Source organism: Emydura macquarii, unplaced genomic scaffold, assembly GCF_026122565.2.
Source record: "Emydura macquarii macquarii isolate MOO-44397 ecotype Brisbane River unplaced genomic scaffold, CSIRO-AGI_Emac_v2 contig_1363, whole genome shotgun sequence".
Lineage (NCBI taxonomy): Eukaryota > Metazoa > Chordata > Testudines > Chelidae > Emydura > Emydura macquarii.
This window is the reverse complement of record NW_027131500.1, coordinates 24,469,033-24,493,219: the sequence shown is the minus strand read 5'-3', so window position 1 is coordinate 24,493,219 and position 24,187 is coordinate 24,469,033. Positions and strand designations below refer to the sequence as shown.

General features: G+C 41.6%; 1 protein-coding gene across 1 annotated transcript in view; it reads right to left on the bottom strand.

Annotated features, from left to right (window-relative positions):
• ZNF827 (zinc finger protein 827) overlaps positions 1–23,966 on the bottom strand; it is a 131,596-nt gene extending 107,630 nt beyond the window's left edge. The window contains exons 1-2 of the mRNA XM_067552002.1: positions 23,632–23,966; positions 488–1,498 (exon numbers count right to left, since the gene is read on the bottom strand). Coding sequence (XP_067408103.1) covers positions 488–1,498; positions 23,632–23,674 — 1,054 coding nt within the window. The 5' untranslated portion in view covers positions 23,675–23,966. The remainder of the gene's footprint in view (positions 1–487; positions 1,499–23,631) is intronic.
• Positions 23,967–24,187: the final 221 nt, after the last annotated feature.

The following is a 24,187-nucleotide window of genomic DNA, read 5'->3' as shown; positions in this document are numbered from 1 at the left end:
AAAATTTTAATGAAAAGTGGCAATATAATAATATACTCTGGTAAATTAGGACAGGGTAGTAAGCGATTATACAAAAGTCCATTTGTGACAGAGACAGCAGGAGGGAAAATTCTTCCTTGTCCAACATTTCAAAAGCACTGGTTTTGTACATGTTCACTGATACCATAAGCTCTCTGACAGGGATTCTTTGATCTTCCCCATTAAATATTTCTTGAGTGGACCTATTCTGAACTTGGTGGGGAAAAAATACATTTGTATGGAACAAAAAAAAAAATGTATTGAACTGTACACTCATTACCTTTCAAATATGGAAACATTTGTGAAGGTTTGATCTTCAAACGGTAGTTTAAAAGCTAGCCTATTGTTTATTTTATTCTTATTTTCATAATAGGCGGAAACAATACAAACGAGACCAGGGAAGAAGAGTTAAATACATCTAGAACAAAACAAACATGCCTACCTTGATAATTAAAACAAGGGTCCATACCTGTATTAGCGGGCTTAGAAATTCTGCCTTTAGGGACTGGAAGTAACAATAATTCCAAAGACTGTGGTGGAGTTACTTTCTCTTGCTTCATCTCCGAAAGCTGCAGGGGATCCTCTGCAACTAGTGTCTTTTTCTTCTCAGCCAACAGACTGCCTGCAGCCCTGGCAGCCACCTCCTTGAGAAGAGCAGCTGAGGAGGTCATTGAGGCCAGGGAAAGGAAAGAACTGGCTGGAGGTGGGTGGTCCTGCCCAGGAGTCATGCTTCTTTCACTAACTTTCTTTGATAAAGCCGCTAAGGTGGAGCTCGCAGACTGGGAACTAAAAGGTGAGGAAAAGGATTCAAATCTTATAGTATCATCAGTCCTCGAAAGCGATTTGTCCTGAAGAACTGCATTGGCTGCAGCTTTCAATTTCAGGATAGCTGAATCTGGGGACAAACCACAGGTGGAGGTTGAGTTTGGCAACCACTTCCCTTGATTCCATATAAACCGATTACTTGCATTGTATTGGTCATTTTGTTCCTGTTTCTCAGCAAGCTTCCTGGCAAGAACGCTTAGCTGTTGGGCATGATGAGTAGGGGGAGAGAAGGAGAGATTTGAGCCAAGATTTACAGAGGACTCGACCTTGCCATTGATGGTGACAGCAGTGTCCAGCTTGAGAGAACCGGCCTCCAGAAGCCTTCTCAGGTTACTACTCAGTGGCTTATTTGGACCAGGAGGTTCATCTTCACACAAAGATGACGCATCAGGAGAAAGGTGTTCTTTGCTCTGTAATGTGTCTCTTAGAGCCTCGTTGTCTATAGCTACCAGCTCCAGCGTGCTGCTGCTTGGAGTTGCACTTCCCAAAGAAGTATCAGGGGAAATGGACTGCTCTTGGATTCTATCCTCAAGAGATAACTTGAAATTTTCCTGGACTTCTCCATATGATGCTTCCGATGGGCTCTCTGAAGAATTTCCAAACCAGTGTTCTTCCTCACTATGTTCACCTTCCACGTCTTCCTGTCTAGTACCATCTATGGGATACCAAGAACAACAAGATTATTTCCAAATCGGTGCAAAACATTAATATATGTCCTCAATGCTAAGTGTGTGAAGTTCTCTTAATACCTCCAGTTCTCGTCTTGCCCCAACAAGTTTCTTATTAAGGCTAGGGACAATTCAGTGTGAGCCCCAAAGGTGGAGAATTTTGAATATTTAAGTGCTTTAGCTTGACATCTAGACTAGTTAGAAGAGGCAGCTTTCAGGAAAAAAAAAGAGTAGAATAAAAAGAAAAGAAAATAGTGGAATAAAAATGAAAGCATGGGCTTGTTATCATTAAGGGAAGCCCTTAAAAGCTTGCTAAGTCAGTGTGACTGATATAATGCAGTAATGTATTTGCATGACCAACACATTGGCACCATTTATATAATGCTATTTATTTAAATCAACATGGTCTGCTAATTCCTCACAATATCATAATTTCAGCAGTGTTAAAATTGGGATATGTTTGACCCATTGAGTACTATGTACTTAAAACTCTGTAAGCTTTAATGCAGAGAGGTCTTCAAAAGACAGATCAGGTGTTGAATCACTCATATTAAAGTAGTTGCCTTCAGTTATTTTAATCTCTGTCTGAACCTGCACTGTGCCCTGTTTTTGAAAAAAAAAATTTAAAAAAATGAAAATTTGTTGCTATAATACAGGATGTTTCTTTTCTGAATAGCTGGGGGAAGTAACACTTGAACTGCAAGCTAATGCATTGATCTCACTACCTATTTAGAGAGGAAACAACAAATTGTTTCTTGCAATGGAGACATACTTTAATGAAAAATCTTAAGGAAGAGCTAAAAATTAAAATAAAGAATATACAAAATGGAATTTTGTTTTATCAAATGAAAAGTGTTTGTTTCGTATGGTTAGCCACATTTTCTCTTGACAGATGATTCCAACATATCTACTCTCTCTCGAGACCTGACAGGCAGTGTTTAAAGTATGGTGACCTTAGATTGCTCTTCTTCACAATGGGTATTCAGAGAGATATAGATGTGACTAAAGATTTTTTGTGCATCTAGCTGGCCAATCAGAATGTAGTCAAGAACAAGAGCAATGTTAGAATTAAATTTATGTTATCTCCTCTTGCCGGTTACCTTTCTCGCATTTCTTGCTTTTAGACTGAATGTTCCATAGTTTGAAAATCATAGGAATCATTCTACAGTAAATCAACAAAAGGATTTAAAAAAATTATAGACACTGCTATAAGGATTGTATAATACATGCTGTATCTACAAGCACAGAATATTCCCTGATGCCTTATGCATTTCCAACAAGTTTAAAAACTTTAGATAGCAGCTGAAGAAGTAGTAATAATTAATACTTAGCACTTATATTGCACCTTTCATCCAACACGCTTTACTAAAATAAACCCACAAAAACATTCCACACACACACAGGCTGAGCCAACAGATATTTAAATAAAACCTGCTATAGAAAATGTATGAAGATAGATGTCTTCATATTCAGTTGTTCTCTCTTAAAAACCTTTCCTGGGAACTTTTCACCAAAATGTGGAGAAGACACTGCAGGCAATAAGCCATCAAATAATCTTAACCTGTGCTTTAAAATGACAGAAGTCCAGAAACTTTTTAATTAAAAAAATATATAAAATTATTTTGATATTATCTAGGATCAAATAAAAGGTTAGGAGGGTTCTCTGAAAAATGAATGAATGGTCAGGATTAAGGAAAAGGTGACAGTACCCTGTAAATATGTATAGATATGAAAGATGCTAGTCAGTGGTTAGAGTTCTAGCCTAGGTTGTGGAAGACATAGGTTCAAGTCCCTGCTCTATCATATGTATCCTGTGTGACCTTGGGCAAGTCACAGTCTCTCTGTGCCTCAGTTTCCAATCTGTAAAACAGGGATAATAGCACTCCCCAACTTCACAAGAGTGTTGTGAGGATAAATCATAAAAATCTGGAAGGCGCTTAGATGCCACAGTGAAGGGGGGCCATAGAAATATCTTATGATTGAGAGAAATATGTGCTTTTGTGTAAAAACTTAGTTTTCTCTCTATCACGTTCCTCTATTTTTGTTGTTACACACACCATATTTCCTAGTTACAACCAACCTTTTGCAATATGAATTAAATAGCAGTTTACTAATTTCACAATATCTTGTTATTGCAATGCAATTCTTCCTTCTCACCTATGACTTGTTTTTTGTTCTAAGCACAGAGACTAATACCTTGCATACATTTTCACAATCTAACCCCTCCTCTTTAGTTTTCACCTGTCAGAGAAAATTTGCAATGGCTGAGAAATGTGACACCGGCACATACAAGACTGTCCAAGTCTTAGGCTTGGTCTACACTTACCCCGGCGATTCGGCGGCAGTCGACAGGAGTTACGCAAACTACGCAGAACACTTGCGTAACTCCTGTCGACTGCTTTGCTTCTCTTCTGCACTCCCATCGACGCAGCGCTATGCCACTTGTGAGGGTGGATTAACAGCGTCGACTTCTGGATCGACTGAGCGGGTCTTCACTGACCACTCAGTTGATCCAGATAAATCGATCTGACGGCAGCGACTTTGCCGCCATCAATATAGACATAGCCATAGTCCCTTATTCAAAACAAAAAGGAGGGGGAAGGACCTGTATCTGTTAACACAGAACCATAATGAAGCCTTTCCGGGCTAGCAATATGTGTCTGTGTATGTGTCTGTGTATGTGTCTGAGATGACAGTAAGAGAAATAGATTGGAGAGTAGCTCCTGTAATATTCTCCTCTCTTCCACCCAACAAGCACATTCCCCATTGGCTCCACCCACAAGGAAGACACACCAGCAGAGGTTCAAGTGAGGGGGATGTACAGCACTCCTTCCTTTACTAAACTGTGAGGGGAAACTTCCTCACTGCCCCCCCCAGATGTGGTGCATTAAGCACTTCCTATTTGGCTGGTGCAGCGAGAATCTCCCTCCGCCTGCCCAGTTTCACTTTACTTTAACTACTGCAATGTGGCTGCCTCCAGATCCCACACTTGCCTCTGGCTGTGGAGAGGAAGTTCTTCCCCAGCACCTCTACAACCACAACCAGCTAGGATCTTTTACCAACTCAGTCCTTCACTGCTCTAAAACCAAATCTCTTCTAACTGCTGACACTTTTCTAGCTCTCCACTTCTCAGGACTTCCCTCAGTCACTGCAGCCTCAAGTTGTCTTTAAGGTTAATGCTGAAAGCTGGCATCCAAGTCCTATCACAAACACAGTTCAACTTCCTTTTAAACACTAGTGTATTGGTTTAAAAGTAGAGCTATGAGACCTGATGGTTTTGTATCACAGGGGAAGAGTTTATTCACATGGATTCATGCCCTCTGAGTTTGAACAAACCTGAACAGTCAAAGAAACTCGGCGGAACCCACTAATTTTCCTATGGTTTCAAATGAAATCATAATCCCCTCCCCAGAGTCCAGGAGATTCATTTGACAGTTGGAGCAGGACTGCTTGAACTGTGTGCCACCCCCAGCGGGCCTATCAACAACCCTGGCCATATTTTGAGTTTGCGTTGGATGATTTTCCCAGCACTATTTGAAAAGACATAAGATTTTCTCATAACCATAGATGACTCACTGCTTACAAGGAGTCCTGGAAAACTTGGGATGAAAATATACTTCCTTACTGAATTTTTCCATCTCCATCATACATGCACTATACTTTGTTATTGTAGGGATACTTATGAGCATGAGGCTATTGGTATTGAATTTTTTTTTTAAATTAGAAAATTAAATTCTGGTCTTGGGGAGTGTAAATTGCAAACAGATAAGGTACTTTAAATTTTGGGCCAAACTCTCATTAACTTCAGTGGGAACAGAATTTGGCTGAGCACTTCATTCACTTGTATGTAATTACCCGGGAACTGTTCAAGTGTCTCTCCTTGTCAAGGATTCAGGGACCAATCCGTTCAAGGCTCCTCTTTGCTGACTCCCCTGGGAGTTCTGTACACACAGAGCATTTGTAGGACTGGTCCCTGAGTTATCTGTCAATATTTAACACCAGTGCAAGTAGTAGGTGCTCCGTATGTCTCAGGATTATACCACTGGAGGACAGAAATGAACCACTCCAAGTACATCCTAAACTTCCTAACAGCATTAAAAATCCGACCAAGTACTTTGACAACTGTTGCCATTGATTTAGCTCAGCATGAAGCATGTTTTGATAAAACCACAAATGTGTGCATCAGTGAATGTGCCAAACCCTCTTTAGTAGCCTTTTCACTTTGTAAAAAGTGTAGTGACACACTGAGAGGAAATCAGATTCAAAGGCAAGTCCTAATGACCTGAAATTATATTTGATGATTGTACCCTCTGGGTATTTTCCCCTCTTTATTTAAAAGTATCAGTGCATTAGAATTGGTTGTGTACCCTACACAAACTTCAATTAAAAAAAAAAAAAAAAGGATGACATTTCTGAAAACTGAAAAAACTCCAGTCAACTGGACATATCCAGACTAAACCAACTGTTGGAATTGTTTCACTAGCGCTGATACAAATACACACTTGCCACTCATGAGCGTGAAAGGCAAGGGAGATTATCTGTAGCTGCATTTTGAATGAACTAGACTAGGTAAGGTAATGTAGATGTCAGAGGGTCCATGGATGAAGAGGATGCAGTAGTCAAGACAGGCACAATAGAAGGCCTGAACAAGCTTTAGTTGTATGGCTAGAAATAAATGATCAGATCAAAGAAATGTTATAGAGGCAGAATGGGCAAGACCTAGACACAGTTAGGAAACAGGAAGCATCAAAACTGACTCCCAGGTTATCAGCTTGAAGATGATCTGGGAGGAAAACTAAGGAGTTCAGTCCGGCCATATTAAGCCTAAATTGAGAACAAGATATCCAGAAGGAGAGGTCAAAGAGAGACAGGCTCAGATGTGATACTGGACTGAGGAAGTCATGTGAGGAGTACAAAGATGTATTTGAGACATCAGTGTAAAGACTGCAATTAAAACCATATGAACAGATAAATTAATCTAGAGATGGAGTGTAAAGGGAGAAGAGGAGGGGGTCAAGGACAGAGCCTTGTGGGTTCTCTCACAGAGAGCGGGAAAGGAAAAGAAGTGGAAGCAGGAGAGGATGGAGTCATGAAAGACAAGGAAAGGAAAGATTTTGAGACGGCAGGTACTGTAATCAGTGTCAAATGCAGCCAAGGGGTCAAGGAAGATGAAGGAGCAGAGGGCTTGAAATTTAGCCAGTAAAAGGTTGCTAGAGACCTTGGACAGAACAGTGTCAGTGGAGTGGAGAGGATAATAGAAGCCAGAATGGAGGGGATCCAGCATAAATTAGAAAAGAGGAACTCAAAGGAGTGGTAATAAACAGCACATTTAGTGAGCACTATATCAAATAACAAGGGAATCATATCACAGAATTCAATACAATCCTGGAAATATATGAAAGAAAATAGTGATTTCTCAGCTTTCCTAATGCAGTACAAGTCTAACTTACCTGCAAATGCATTATTTTACCCTGAATCCCCCCCCCCCCCACACACACACACAAATTACACACTAATTCTGCAACACTGTGCCTCTGGCTGTCACAAGTGAATCTGTGTTAATTTCATATGAAGGTGTGATAGAAAGTCAGCAACCATAGGCCTAAAGAACAGTATCAGTACAACCACATAATAAAAAGTACCTGGGAAGTTAATTTTACGGTATCCCATAAAAGTTGTCCAACCCAGCCCAAAAAACTGCCTACTATTTTTTTTATTATTTGAAATTCAGGAAAAGGCTGCCTTTTGATCAGTTAGAATAATAAAAGTTAATAGGCAGTTTTTGGAGGCTGGAGAAATGTTACGGGTTCCTGCACCGACTGGACTGTACAAATATTGGAGGGACTGCCATGGAGCGAGGGATACATTTCTCACTGATATTCCAGAGATTCCCCTCCACAGAATGGCATTTACAGCAGTCTCTGAATAGACTATACTTTCAGAGTGGTAGAATGCTGATTTTCCCACAGGGATGCTGAAGAAAAATCATGATTTTAATAAAGGCCTGCCTTAACTTCTGTGTTACATTCACAGCACCAAATAAAACTTAAAAGATACAGTTGGATAAACAGTACATAGATGCTGGAGTGCACACCATCCCCCATAGTTCCCTCATGATGTTGGTGACCTATAATAGGTAAACAGCACAGGAAGTCTCTCTCTTCTCTCAGTGGAACTTTTGGTTCACTGATGATTCATCTGGAAATGATCATTCAACTCTTGGCCTCAACACAAAATAGTTTACCAACGTGGCTGGTGCCTGAACCAGTGGGGTCAACACCAAATGTCTCCACTATAGACTGAACTAGAGAAGAGCACGGCTGTAACAGGAAAAAGCCAGAAAACAACTGCTCCTACATTCTGTCTTTCTCCCCCATGTTAAAATATGAACAAATATAACAACAATTAAGGAGAAAAGCCCTGAGTGAGACTCTATATTTCATCTCCGCGTCTTCTAAAATAATGGTTTTCCCAAAGGAAAAAGAAAATCACAATTTTAAGGCAAGACACAGAAGCTCTATTTCCATTCCTTGTTGAAATTGCCATTAAAAACCTCAGAGAAATCACTAGGTTGAATACTCTATGATAGAACTTTTTAACCATAACACTCTGAGATCAATCAGATGCCATAAGAATATTGCCAAAGGAGACTATCTTGTAGGCCATAGCATGTCACACAAGAGCAGGCTACAAAAAATGCTGTCGATACCCGCTTGGGCCACTATCTACCTGGTAGAGTGGACAATGATAGCTGATGTTTTTAAAATGATAGAAAGGTCTTATCTCCTTTTGAGAGAGACAAAAGGAAATAAATTTCCTTTAGTACTACTGATGTCAATCAACTACACAGAGGAGCAGTTCAAAGACCTAAAATGCAATAGAAAATTCCACTTGTCCCACAACATATCTCATGGTCTCTAATACTCTTAGACCTTCTAAAGGAATGTGCCTACCTGAGATAGTTGACCTATCTATACAATAATAGATCAAGAGAGTTCACCTTGTTTGTACGAAGAAAGAGAATAAGTTAAATTGCCTGACTGGGATCCAAATACCTTTGCTGGCATCAGTCACTCAGACCTTTTTGGAACCGGGGACTAACGACTGGGAAGCCGTTTACCAAGGGCCTGGGTTTGTTCTGAATCCCCTTAAATCAGCCAAGCTGTCAAATAGAGATTTTCAAGAAGCCCTATGAAGCTGAGGACAGACCAAATGGGAGGGAGATGAATTAGTACTCTTATACTTCCCACTGAAATTACAGTCAGCCACTAGTGATTTGATAGACAACTTCATGGGCCAAGTTGCACTAAAAGATGACCGTACCTGAGGAGATGGATTCTCTCCTCATGTTTTTATGTTCTCTCCATAATGAAGTGGCAATGCACCACATACTTCAGTGTACACTTAAACACATTTACACACCAGGGCTCACAGGTGGATCATTGAAACCTTTGCCTTTCTTGGGCTACCAGGAAAAAAAAAACTTTTACATTCAATAAGATTCTCATGAGTTACACAAAATACTGTTTCCTTTTAAGGGTGTGTTTTGCTTTGCCATCTTCTGAACTTCTTTCTACAATGACATGTTGTTCCAATCTGGAAATGTCAGATCCCAAGGTTGGCAGAGACACTGGCTTTCCTGAAATGCGAATAACATTAGCTGTATTCTCAATACTTCCACCATCTCTAGCACACAAGGAAGCCTTGACATCTATTTGCATTTGGGGAAGGAGGAGAAACTGAAGTCTTCCTGCTAACAGAAGCTATCTTGGAAGCAGTGGGCAAAAACCATTTAACCTTTCCCATAGAGCACATCAATATAGGGATTAACGTGTATGCCAGAATAGGTAGCCATCTGGAAAAACTGGCTCTGTATCCAAAAGGATCCCTAGACATATGATCTTGATGTCTGCAGCCTGAACAAGATCTTTTCAGTGTCTGCTCTGAGTCAAAGTGATGGCCAAGTGAATGATCCTGCCTGACTGCCTCTGAGGGATCTGCAATGGTTTTGGGACATTCCTGAACAAGAATTTGGCCCTGGGGACACTGAAAGAACTTTAGCTGCTTTGGGAGCTCATTGATGATTGAAAAGTTTCACTTTAGCCACAGATCCATAGTTCAGATTGGTGCATTTTGAGCAGAAATACGGCTCTCTGCAGATGGCAGGCTCAATTACTTGGCAGCTCACTTTCAAATGGATAGAAATTTTGCACAGTGGCCTGATTCTAGGGAATGGTCTGCTACCTCAGAGACCCTAGCCCAAAGACAAGTCCTAACCATGCATTTGTTCTGACAAGATCTTATGGTACAATCAGTGTGTTGTGTCCTTCCCAGACACAGCAAATGAGGAAAACAGGGTCAAACTCAGCAAAAGCAGCATAATGGTTTCATCCATCAGTATGCAATTTTATCCAAGGCTTGTGGAATGTGACATCTAGTTAGATGGATACCTCTATTTGAGGAAATGGGGAGAACCACACCACATGCTTAGGATATCTGAGGGTAAAGGGGTGGAACAATGATCTTTGTTCTTAGGGATTTCTTGTATCCCCTGCAGGGCAATGGATTGGAGGGATGGAGGAAGGGGGATCAGAGACTTAAAGGAGGAATGATCATGGGACCAGACAAGACTTAAATATAGCAATCTGAGTCAGAGGGCTCAGAAAATGGATCAGACCATTTTCAGAGAGAAATGAATGGTGACAGGGTAGGCCCTGCCTTGAACAGCTCAAGTAATACCAGCATCGTTTCCTTTCTGTTTTTAAAAATCTTTAAACTATTCTTGTAAACAGTGCTATGGAGTTGACATGCTCACTCCCTAAGCCTAACGCATGTTTTGGAGGACGTATCTGCCAACAGGATAGATCAAGGTATCTATCTTAAAGTTACTATATTCTTCCTTCCTATTAAGGCTGTGGCAAGCACCTAAGGAAGAAGGAGAGTTCCTATGCAGCTTGGTTTTTATGGGGTGGCCATTCATGAGAAAGAGGCCATCCGATAGGAGACTGGACAGGTGCTTCGTGTACAGGCTATGTATGCAAAATGTGTCTTCTACGTTATGAACGCAATAAAACAGGCAAGAACGTCTTACCTTCTAATCCTGATTTAACGGAATAGCCACATCAGATAAAAACTGGTGGTCCTGTCTGTTTTGCACAATATCTATATTCCTACTACTGATTTCACTGAAATCTTCCTCCCAGAGCTTCCTACTTATTCTCTCAGCACCTTCAGCTGCCTCTGATTCATCAAAATTAGAGCCCGCATGAAGCCTTCCATTGCCCCATACCTGGCTGCACCAATAGCTGTTTTGATTCCTTTCTGAAACAAAGAGCATCTTCCTTCACCTGAAATGTGTTGCAAGCCTCGCCACACCTTCAGGTCCTACAGCCAGAGACAGGCATAAGCATACTTCTATGAACTGAGCAATTTAGAGCAGCCAAGACTAAAGTGATTTATTTAGGCTACAGATTATTAAAACTTCAATGCACCTCGATGCACGCAACTCATTTTAGTGCAGCTAATCATTTAAACCTGCCAGGGTCGTCAACTAGATTTCAGTCACCCTTCCAGCTGAAAAAGAGGGTGGACAAGAGGAAGTTGTGAGCATCAGTTCCGATAGCACAAAGGGCTGATTAAAAGTAAGAAAAGTATATAAGCATGCCTTGTTGCACACAAACAATTTGCAATGAAGCTAAGAGTTCTCTAATCATAACTGCAACTTATTATCAAGGTCTACCAAAGGCACTTCAGTTATCACAATAGTTCTGACAGCCATCTGAAAGGCTGAAATTGGTTTAAATGCTATTGAAAAAGGCAGTAAAGCATTGGAGTTATTAACTGAGCAGAGCAGGACACGCTATTAGCCAAAAGGCCAATCTGGGAACCAAAGTTGCACAGGCTGATCACCTGCTCCTTTGCCCATTCATCTGAAGAGGTGGCTGTTATGTGTTGTACACACCATATAGAATCTGTCCCCTTAAGCAATCAGAAGTAAATTTACCATAGCTACCACAATGTTATCAGAAAAAATTGTCTGCTAAGGTTGATAAATCGGTCAATTATCTGCTTCCTTGACTTTTATTCTTCTTGTGTAAATGTTTTCATCCTTACATTACCAATACCTGTTACAAGACGATGTGTGCATTGCCAAAACTACTGTTTAAATTACCAGGAGATCCATAATTGATCTAAACAGGAGCACAATAGGCATATTTTAAAAACAAAGCTGTAGCCTTGGAAAATAAAGATTACTCACCAGTATTCTTTGAGAATGTTGTCTCTGCATGCTTATATTTGTGTGATCTACACCTTCCTGCCCTGAGCACCACTGGGCTAGAAGAATCTTCTGAAAAAGGAGTGATAGTTCTACATCAGTGCCCATTGGACAGCCAAGGATATATAAAAGGGCCATACAGTCCCCCACCATCTCAGTTCCTCGTACTACATCCCAAAATCCTACGTGAGAGTAGAACTCTGATGCAACGCTCTCAAAGAACTGTAGTCAACCGTTTCTTTTCCAGGGGGAACTCTGCATATTCCCACTTGTGGGAGTCTAAAGAATAGTACAGTTCCAAAGGTGTAATGTAGTGATGCCCTGAGGCCCCAGTCAGGATAAGGGGTCCCTTATGCAAGGTGCTGCACAAATGAGGCAAAGATATAGTCCCAGCCTAGAAATGGAGAACAGATCTAGGTTGTCTAATTTGTGGCTGGGTAGATGCAGAAAACAAGTGAGGTGAAAGCTGAAAAAGAACTTCATCTCTGAAATGAACTTCCCTCTGCCCTGTCTCCTCAGTTGCTGGTGAATCTGGAACTCCTGGAAAGGAGGCTAGAAAGTGTGTACACTGACTCCGGTATCTGAAAGAAGATGAAATAATGCTCTTCTCCTTCTAAATATAATGACTCAGTCCCAGAGACTTTGCAGAAGATCTGGTTTCTTTTATCTGTCAAACGAATCACCTGTTTTAGAACTGAGAAGACCCTCTCCTTCTAAGGGAAGAACATCTACTTGGGCTTCGCTCAGCTGAAAGACTGGAAGATTAAAGCCAGGGAGATCTTTTAAGGGTCATACCTGAGCAAACGCCCTTGAAGAGCTTTCAAAAACATTGTAAAATGTTCATCAAACAAGTCTAGAGACCAATGATGCTCTTAGGGCAATGCCCTTCACTACTTACCCCTGGCTCCTCAAAGAGATGGTCATGAAGAGAAATATCCATATCCATAAGTACTGGTATCTAGCCACGATGGGCTGATAATTAGCAACTTGAATTCCCAGAGTAAGTGAGGTGTATATCTTCCTGCCTAAGAAGTCATTCTTGGCCTCTTTTTCAGATGACATAGTACTTGACAGCCCTTCGAGACACCTGTAAATAGCTCCATAAGCCTGAGACCCAGTAATGGGTGAGTGAAGAAAGCTGATCCAGGACCCGGTATAAGTCATCTGTCTTCTTGATGACCACAGGTGCAGATGTCGGGGTCAACTAGATATCCCTGTTAATGGGAAGGGTAATCTTCACCTTTTTTCTTAGTCTCCAAGTTATTAAAGAAATGTGTCTTCTCCTGAACCATAGGAGAGTCCAGTTCCAAATAATCTCTCATTTGAACTATCAATTCCTGAAACAGATTGTAGTCATCACAAAATGACATTGATGAAGAAATGATATCAAGAAGAGAAATGGATTATGATGCAGCTTCCTTATCTGTAGGAAAGACTGGTCAATATCACATGCTATGTCTTCTCCATCTGGTCTAGAAAAAATATCATAAATACCGTCCAGAGTTGGAAACAGAACAAGTTATAATCAATTGCAGGAATGAAGGAAGTGGTTATTACACTCTAACTCTTTTAGGAGAGGCAGAAGAGGAAGACAGGAGAGCAAGTTTCTCCTGACCCCCACTGTATTCAGAGCTGTTCTTGTCAGTATAGCAATATCATCCAAGGATTAAGCAGGGGGCAAAGAAAAGCAGCCTGCAAAGCGTTAGCTCAAGGGGCAAAGGTAGCCTCTCAACAGAAGTTCCTAGTTGCTCCAGAGGAAAAACAAGAACCCCTGAAATCTAAAGCCCCCTTGTCCTGTGAGCTGGCCGGGTGAACCTGAAAGTTCACCTTAGATGGCGTTGCGGCTGACCCAGAAAGCTCCCAAAATGGAGATATCATTTTATTTACACTGTGTTCAAGCCCACTGACTGCTCTAACCGATGTCAGCAAGCAATGGCCTGCTAGCTGCGGACAGCTGCAGTGCTGTGCGCTCTGGCCACACCATCCTCTCCACCACTTTCCATCCCTGACACACTCCCTACACTGGGCTGTAGGGGATGGGGAAATAAAAAATGACAGTTATGCTGGCTCTCGACCCACTGGGAACTCCCCCATGCCATCCCCAGCTAGGAACACACAAGCAGCTTCCATCATCTTAGCACTGCAAAAGGAGCAGAACGCAGCTGACAATTTTGTTAGTTTTAAGTTGTAATTTAGAAATAAAGTTAATTTGAATTCAGGGAAATTATATTATTCAAATATTTAAAGTTTAAAAAGTAGATCTAGAGTGTATGCTGTAGTTACTTCTTCTCTTTTTATAAAAAGGCTACTGTTTTCTGTATTAATGGTTCAGAACGCTAAATCTTACTAGTCTTGCTACAGTATTTGGAGCTATTGCTAGAGACTAGATTTATAATGGTTGTTCAAGTGATTAGTCTAATAAAAGAAACAAGGAAATCAATTAAAAAAACCTTGTTACCATAGTATTTAGGCTGAGATAAACAAAACAAGCCCAAGAGGCTACAGTGTCCTTAATTATCCCTATTGTGCTTATGTCCCCTATGAAGGGGTCACCAAGTAAAAGGTGATCTCATATACCATATGCATTGCAACACTCAGACATAACAAGTAACATCAGGACAGCATGGCAGCTCTAACAGAGATCTTCATTTTTAATTGGGTTGTGTTTCATTTCGCTATATTTAATTTCTACCACTATACTTCTCGTAAATATTATGCATCTGATTTACCAGTTAAAATGTTTACTTTTGTTCTCTCTCTTGCTCACTCAGAGTACTTTAAGTATGGTAGTATTCTTATGGGTTCAGAGACAAAAGTTTCAGGTTGTTGTGTTCCTGCCTCTTGATGGTAAAATTACTCCTATCTGCTATAAATAGCACAGAAATCTAGCTCACTGTAATTTGACTTTTCTCTTTCCTAAAGTCAGATTAGAACACAGTAAATTATATTCTTTGTATTTTTAATTCTTCCCACGGAGAAGGCATTATGGTGTGTATCTACGGGAAACGTCAAGAAATGCCTGTTTTATCATGCTGTGTTTTCTACTAAAGACAGCTGCTTTCTGTGCCCCTGAGCGGATTGCTTAGGGTTAACAAGCAGACCCGAACGAGAGAGGATTAGGAAGCTACTCATAGTTATAGGCTAAAACAGTGAAGCAGTCCTCTCCCTGTGGAATAGGCATTGCTCACTCCTAGACATGTTGTTTAAGACACTGCCCCAGCTTTCGACCCTTGACAAAGGTCAGAGGTCATGTAATCAACATTCTAGGATTGACCTTCTTCCCTCAAACCTTGTTTTATTTTAAAGAGACTGTAGAGTTCATCCCAACTTGCTGGTACAGGAAACTAAAGTATTGTCATTACCCACAGAACAGATACAGCATAAACAGCAGCAATGCATTTCTCCATCCTGCCCTAATAACACATCTAAACTCTGACTTGGAGGGACCCCATTAAGGAGCGAGAGGGAAGTTTCCTCTCCATGCCCAGTCTCTGGCTCCTCTCCTGAGACAGCCAACAAGTATGCCAACTGGGATGGGTTTGGTTTTTTTTTTTTGGTTTTTTTTAAATGCTCACTTCTCCTTCAGGAACACTACTGAGTTTACCAGCTCATTTCATGCGGGCTGCTAAACTGCCTTCAAATACCATGACTTTAAAAGCCTGACTCTCACGTTTGTTACGGCCCTTTAACACTACTCTACCAGTGTAAAGGGATGTTAAAGTGGACAGAATATCCCCTGTGCGGATGGTTTCCCTTTCCAATGCAGAAGTGGCAAAAGGGCTCTGTTAGTTCCCAGCACAAGAGATGGATCAGGGTATGGCTAGAATGCACTGGTTCTGGGCCCATAGGAAGCAGAGCATAAATTAGAGATAAATAAAGATGCTCTGTCTTACATTGGGGACCCAGAGCATAAGGACCTTAAAGCCACCTTTGCTCCCTCCATCCCTGCCCCAAGTGCAGAAAAAGAGTAAGAATCGGCCCTCAATCACTAGTTGCCAGGTCTGCCTCTGAAATAGTGATCTAAGTGTGAAATGTTCCGCTTGTAATTCAAAAGCCAGAGAAAACACTGTTGAACTTGCATATAAGGCTCCCAAGTCCCTACGTCTGAAGCAGGGGAGCAAATCCAGAGACAAGGAAGGAGCTTGCAGAGGGCTCTTGAGACTTGTCAATCAGAAGGCCTGGGACTCGGGAGGGAGACACCTGTAGGGAGCTGGAGCCAGGTGAAGGGAAGCCTCAGCTGGGCAGGGCTCTAAGCCCTGGAGGAAGGGCTAGAAAGATGTCAAAGCCTTAGAGACAAAGGCTAGACAAGACTATGAGACTGGGTTGCTTTGAACTGTTCTGAATCTTTTTTTCTGCACTAATAAAGAAAAGCCCTGAGCAAAGGAACTGGAACAGTGCACCAATGCAGTTCTTTGGGTCACGATTTCACTCTCCTGGCTGGTGGATCAGTCTGGCAATTTACAAGAACATTTATCACTTCCTACACATTCCACTTGTAATGTAACTTCTTCCAAAGAGCAGCTAATCAAACCATGGGTCTTTTACAGAAAAGACTTTTCTCTTCCTGGCCTAACATCAGGCCAGCCTAGGAAGAGAGAATTTGGTTTCCTCAGAGGGCTTGTAAGTTTGTCCCAACACTTAATTTCTCTTGTGCTTTTGCCTGCTTCTTAAGTTAGTCTTCATCAGTTCTACCCCTTCTCCCAATCCATCTGTACTGCCAGAGTGTTGGAGTGAAAAGGGGGAAAGGCCCTGATTCAAGAAGTCTGCTTTTTCCTCTTCTTTTCTCTCTCCAGGAAGATGGATGAGGCTTTTCTTCTCTGGAAATTCCAAATAAATAGAATTTGGATTCTCAGTCTGGAGTCTTAAAATTTGACCTGTCGTGCAGAAAAGGAGTGGGTATTTTGTTTGTTTTAACCGGGGAGTCTATTACTGAATGGAATCACTTTGCACAGCCGGAAATCCTCTGCAGGGTAGGAGGACCTTTAAGGGCCAAGACTGTACTTCTATTGAACTGACTGAGATTGGAATGAAGCACCCAAAAAACTTAGGTGTCTTGACCCAAGAGGAATTCAGACTATTAATGCTAACAGACATCAGGAAAAGAAAAACTGCCTTTCGGGAGCATAACACTTACTGCATTAACTATGACCCTGGGTCAGTCTATGAAAAGAAAGCTACTAAAGGACAGATTCTTATCTCAGACCTCTGGGTATGTATCACTGAACATTTTGTAAAATTAGCTACAGTGCAATGCATGTGTGTAGATCCAATAGCTGGATTTTACAAGATACTCAGCAACATGTACCCATGTATCTAAAATCAGAATCAAGCCTAAGTTTTATTATTTTAATTTATAAAACTACTTTACTAGTAGAAGAAATTCCCTCTGAAAGTAGGCTTTAGGGAACAATAATATTCACTTTTTGCTTGAGCATCTAGTCATCTACTTACTTTCATGCCATAAAAATATAATTTACAAACTTAGAATGAAAATACAAGACTTGCTTGTAGGGGAAAAAAAAAAAAGAGTGAGAGAGAAAACCCTCAAGCTGGAGTCCGTTGCGTACTGTTAGCTATTTTGAAGACTAGGCTTTTGCAAACATTTTCTTATAAAATATATCAATAGATCTTTCAGTCTCCTTACACCATGAAGTGTTTTGTACGCTTACACCTAAATGGTATGAATTATAGTATTACACCTGGCAAACTAGGCAGCAGATAATGGTACATCAGAAACACGGTACAACATTATTATTTACAAAATACACTCCTCCCTCCTCAAGTGTGACTCTGGAGTAGCTTGACTAAGATATAACTGTAAAGATATTCTAGGCATAAGCCAAATTACCTTTTCATAGACATCTAAACTGATGTCTAGATCTTGATTTTTTTTCAATGAGGTAAAACAAAAGAGTGTTTCATATATGGTGTTTCATGACAAATCACATGGCTTATGAAACCTCATGCTAGAAAACCTTTTAACTTCTAAAAAGTCCTCTTTTGTAGGTCACGCTCTCATTATCTTGTTCTGGGATCTGGTCTGATTAAATTATAGGAAATTACTAATACTTCATTCTGAACAGACCAGCTCCTCTTGGCTGTTTGGTTTTATTTGTTTCCTTAATTCCCTCCATCTCTACCATCTTACAAATGAAAAAAAAAAAGAGTATCACTGCTTTTTACAAAGGGTGAGGTTAAATTATTTGTTCATATATTTAAAAGAATGCATTCTGTTCTGATGTCTTCCTACATTCCCTATCCGCCCCTCCTCTCCACTCCATCACAGTGGTTCCTTCTGTTGAGGCTGTTAAGAGTTTGCATTTGTACTTACACTAATTTGCATCCCCACCCTATCCCAAACGTCATTCAAAAGATCCTAAAATCATACATGACTCAGTGAGCTCCAACGCTGGCTCTTGGGCAGTTTAATTTATGCTCCAGCAACATGATTTATTAATGTTTTGTATTAGCACACAACACTAAGACACATACTACCATTGTGCGACTTTTGACAAGTGTCCCAGTGTAATGGTAAGAAATTATTTTTAAAAATACAATCATAAGAGATTGATTTTTTTTTTCTTTTTGTGGTTTGAAGTATGTACCTAATTTATTTGGGCGTATCTTATTTATGTCCTCTTTCTTCCTCAAAGAAATCAATGGGAGGGACCAAACAGGATCAATATTTTTGAGATGGAGCAATGCAGACAACATGAATGCATGTGGCCCTGCTCTTTAGTTAAAAGATGCACCACAATATCACTAGGATAACTACGATGATAACAATGAAATTATTAACCCAATCACACTAAGAATAATAATTTTCCCTACATGTATTCTCTTGTCGGCAATGACCCCTGCAGTGGCAAGAGGTTAAAAATAATAAATAGAAACTATGTTAAAAGCTTCTCCATGTACATGTGATGTCTGCTAGTAAGGTAATAAATACTATTAAAAGAAAGAGAGAGAGACTCCTGTTGCTGATAAAAGCCTTTTTCACTGGCAGCTCTAGATTCCTGCACGAAGGCAAAAGACTGTTCTGAGGTATGGGGAGCCTTTTGAAAGTCCCTTCCATAATGCTTGCTACCAAGTCCCAAAATAAACAAAGAATAGAAAGAGAAAAGAAAAAAACTTTCAATGATATTGAATGTATTTATCTAGCAAATTTTTCTTTATGCTCTTTGTCAATAACTTACAAAATAACAAAAAAATGAGATAAAAGGCTATACGGAATGCATGGTAAATTAGCTGTAGAATATGAAGCAGTTGAAATTTAGCTTCAGAATAGCATAAAGGAATGTTCAGGACTGTATCCTAGGCATGATGACTGAACAGTTAGGAAGCTCCTCCTAAAAATTCAACTATGATATCTGTACCAATAGAGTGCCACAGTTCCATCTACTCCATTAGCAAAATCGATTCAACAAAGAGTTATATTGCAGTTTGTACTTGATTAAACACATTCTTCAGACAATAGCAATTTAACATTTGGGAGGGCATTGTCCAAATCAGTCTTAAGCTATATAATAAGTGCAAACTAAATTATATCAGTTTACTAGATTGCATTCTGCACTTCTTGTAAGCCCTTGAAAGTGAATTAAAGCCCAGACACCAGTGACTGCTATAGTAAAGGTGACTTGAAAGTTTCCATTCTAACCGACTGTTTCAAGCCTCACAACTTTCTGAAACTTTCACTTTTCAGACTGACGTGTTTCCAGTCAGGCCTGGTCTCTGCCTGAAAGCGAATTTTGTTGGAAAGTCTGAGAAATAACAATTCAACAATGGGGGAAGGAAGAGAGAAAGTAAACAAGCAAATATTTTCTCTATTATAAAATACACACCTACAACATTTTTTTAAATAAGATCTACGCACTGAAGTAGATGGATGTAAAAACCTAAACATGCTTTGGAAATATCCCTCATTGAGAAGAAGGCCTTTGAGTGTTACAGTGAAAACTGACTGATTTATCTGAATTATGATGAGTATTTGAAAACCACACTCTCCACATGCATGGCAAGTTTTTAATAAAGATATTACTAGGTTTGTAAGTTAAGAAAGACTATGCTACACATGGCTGTGGCTAACGTAGGCGTCCAGTGAAAAATTTAGTGAGGATTTAGTAGCAACTTAGCCAAGGCTCCACGGCAATTTGTTAAGCCTTAGCCTTATTCCCTTGCACCTTTAAAGTAGGAGAGAAGCATTCTTTGTATTTTGTAAGGTGTGGAAGGTAGGCGTTCTGGCAGCATCTAGCTAAAAACTTTATTTATGGAATTTCTTGCTCGTAAAAAAAGTAAGGAATTCCATTAAAAATATATATTAATGTTAGAGAGTTAAACATTCAAAAAAGCCAGGAAAATGGCAAAGATGTGGTTCCAGGTTTAACCTTATCTCAGTCCCTTTGCATAGATGCATTAGAACACATTTTTATTACATCAAACTGTTTCTCAATACAACATAATATACCTTTTATTCTATAACCTTAGATATACATAGCTACCACCTTGCAATTGTTTTCATTCTCCTATATTTATACTATTGTAATTGTCATAATGGTCCAGTTTAACTTTAATAAACTTTTTAGAGCTCTTTTCTCTCTGAGGCATGTGTTTGAATAATTGAGGCCCCCATCCTGCACATTCTTGTAACTTTACACATGTGAGTGATTTCACTATGGTCAATTTCTGTAATACAGAATTGGGGCCTTGGACAGTAACCATGTATTATGCAATTTCTTCTCAATGGGCAACACAGCCTTCCTTAAGTGCAATTCAAGGAACAAGACTGTAAACAAAGAAGTAACTAAGGCCTAGATTCTGAAAATACAGTACTTACATATATGCTTAAATTTATGGACAAGACTAATCCTATACGAAGTCCTATTAAAGTCCACAGGACTATTCATATGAGAAAAGTTACATGTTTAAGTATACTAGGTACATCAGCAAATTTTTCACTATATTCTCTGTTATAGTAAACCTGTGGTATGTATGTGACAATGTTCTACTGTGTGTTTTCCATATAACTGACTTTAATACACTTCATTTGTCTGGCACATGTTATACATGGCAACTTTAGATACACAACATTTGTATATTATATTTCAATTTAAGAATTAGCAAGTGATTATATAATTAAAGACCATCATAATTAAATGCATATTGGAGGGAAGAGTTAAGGTTGCAAGTGCATTTTTAACTATTTCATTTTCAGACTTGAATGTTTAACTGTGCAACCTTAACGTTCTCCTACTGCAATTTCAGTCTTGGAGATATTTTTAAAATGCAATACATAAATACTGTTTGTCTAGGAAACATATTGCTAAAATCAATTTGAACTTGAGAATCAAAATATATTTTACATTAAGTATACATTAACACTAAATTTCACAAGTCACTATTTATAGTATTTGCACACTAATTGCATTTGACTCCCAAGGCATTTTCTAACTCTGTAGGACTATTTGAATGCATAGCAGCATTTTCACAATTCTTACTGAATTACCTAATACATTATTTGCCAAGAATATATTTTAATCCCAATGCAATTTGGCTATAAAAACATAAATCCCACCAAGCAAAAGTAACATTAGTTTAGAAAATCTAGTGCATATAGCACACATCAGGAAAAAACCACTACTTTGTTCAAAAATGAGTGCAAAAGCTCTGAAAATTAGGCCCTGCATTTAAACACCTGGATTTGCACAGTACTTCAGCAAAAGCAATTGCTTCTTAGTTCAGCCAATGTTACTTTACTAGAGCAGGGAGTCTGGAGTTTGGGGGTGAAAGGGTAATAGCACACAACCTGGGGAGTGAGGAAAAGCCAGTACATAAAACTGAGCATAATTACCAGCAGTCTGTGCACAGGAGAGGCACACCCCAAGTGAACTAAAATGGAGACTGAATTTCATCTCAGCCCTAGAGAGACAGATAGAGGGTAGTCGCACCAGGTCAGGGTCAAGGTCACCAGCAGGGCAGTCTGCAGCTGCCTGTAAAGCTGTTTGATCTGCACACACAGAACTCCATTTCCAAACTCTGTCAATCCAGAAGCATTTTCTGCCCTCACCAGTCACCCCCCACCAAAAAATAAATAAATAAATAACCAGTTTAAATGTAAAATCTTGTTTTCTCAACTAGTGCTTTCAAAGTTATTATTTTGGGGAAGTTTGATGTTCATGCCAACACCCAAATCATACATACAAAGGAGAGATTAGCCCCCGCCACTCTCCTCTCTCCCTCACGAGAGATCAGTGAACTGGAGGAAAGCAGCAGTGGTGCAAACACAGAACACTGCACTTTCATGAAGTCACTTGTGCAAGCTTCCTGAACGAGACAGATTTCTATATGGGGAATTCGCTCTCTGTGTGTTTCAGACTCAGATCCTCTAGTGGGCAGACGGTGAAAGGACTGCACAGGGGCAAATAAAAAAAGCACAACCCCAAGCCCCGTGCGTCGGCTCCAGCGGAAAGAAAGGGACAGAGAAATATTTGTGGAGCTGCAAGTGCCATTTCTTCCCCCACCTCTGCGTTGGCTAATGTGCCAGGCTGACAGTGTCCGGGAGGTGGGAAAGGGCTAGGAGGGGAAGCGGCGCCTCAACCCCCTATCCCCTAGATAGCTAAATATATATGGAGAGAGGTAATCGATCGCACTCTGTCTGCAGCGGAAAAAACACAGCACATACCATATACCACAACCTTAACCCTCCCCCTCCCTGGTGAACTTCAGGTGACCGACCATGGCTTTGACACATAAGCAGTTCAGCTCTCGCCAGACACTGAACCCTGGGGCACAGCGAGGAGAGGCTGCAGACAGGCACTGAACAGATGTGTTGGAGACAGAAAAATGACCCCTAAATCCACCCCCCCGCTCGCCTCAGACCGACCCTAACGCCACGCTGGGGCAAGATATTTATAGGTCTTTCCCCTCCCCGCCTCCGCCCGATAGCATCCGATCACTGGATGCAAGGAGAGAGGGAGAAAAGTTAACTGTTTTGCAAAGAGGAAAAAATGGGGGAGGGGGCAGCAAAGGAGCCGGGGGACTGGAGGGCAAGCTCGGTGTCAATGCGTTGCCTGCAGGCTGGGAGGGACGCACTTTAGTCCCGGGCTCTGCTGCTCTGGTCTCTGGGGCAGCGGCGGCAGCAGCACCGGAGCCTGAGTCTCTCGCTGACCCTTCATTTGATTGCGGCCAGGAGCAGCCCCCATCCTGCCTGCCCCTGCCGCCGCCGCCACCGCCACCGCCTCCTCCCCCCCTGCTCTCTGCAGGGACCTCGCATGCCACGATCTGCCCCCTGCCGCCCCCCAGCAGCAGCCCCGGCGCCGTGTGTGGGGGTCCCCCACCCCCCTGCACCCTCCTCGGCCGCTGCCCGCCTCGCCCTCCCGCTTCCCCTGCTCCTGCCTCCTCCCCGGCTCCGGGGCCGACCAGCCCAGCCGCAACCTTTAGCCGGAGACGGACCTCTCGATTGATTCCGCACAAGACGCCAGCCGCCGCCGCTTCCCCTCCAATGCCACCCCGGCTCCCCACCCCAATAAAAGAGCCCCCCCGCCCCGGCCGGCCCCCGGCAGCACCCCGCACTCCGGCACCGGCGGCGGGGAGGGGAGGGACGGGGGCGAGGGAGGCAAAGAAAGGGGGGAAAGGCGAGGGAGAGAGGAAAAATTAAAAGGGCACAAGGCTGTTCATCACCAACATGGCTGCCTGAGCTCAGACCTAAAAGAGGAATAACCCAGGCTGTCTTTGTCAGTTTCACCTCTGTAACCCTAAACTAATGCACACCACGACGGGGGAGGCTGCAGAGGGGAAGGAGACGGGGAGAGAAGGGAGGAGAAAATGGCAAAAGAGGGGGGCACTTACGTGAAGAGAGGCGCTTGGGCTGCTCCTGCTTCCTCCTGGGCATTTTCCCCCTTTTTTTTTTTTTTTTTTTTTTCACATTCTCCTCCTTGGTTTAATGGGAGATCAAATAAAACCAAAGGGGGGGGGCAGAGGCAGGCACAAAGCGGGGGCCGGGGGTGGCCGGTAGCGGGGGGGTTTCTTCTTCTGACTGCTGGGGAATAGGGTTGAAGCTGGTTTTCCCGGAGCCAACAAGAAGGGTTTTTTTTTTTCTTTTGCTTCCCCCCTTCTTTCTTTCGTCCCCCCGCCCCCCCGGTCGTGCACCTGGCTTGTCCCCGGTCGCAATATTCTTCAATGGGAATGGATCTAATCTGGGCGAGCGTGAGCGTGTGCTATGTGCGGTGTCAATAATGAGGGCTGGTGCGGCGGTGTCTATGGCTGCTCCCTGTATGTCTCCAAGCCCCTAACTAACACTAATGCAAGGATCAAAGGGCAGCGGCGGCGGCGGCGGCAGAGCTCCCAGCTCACACACCGCCTGGAGAGAGAGAGAGAGAGAGAGATTCAGACACACACACACACA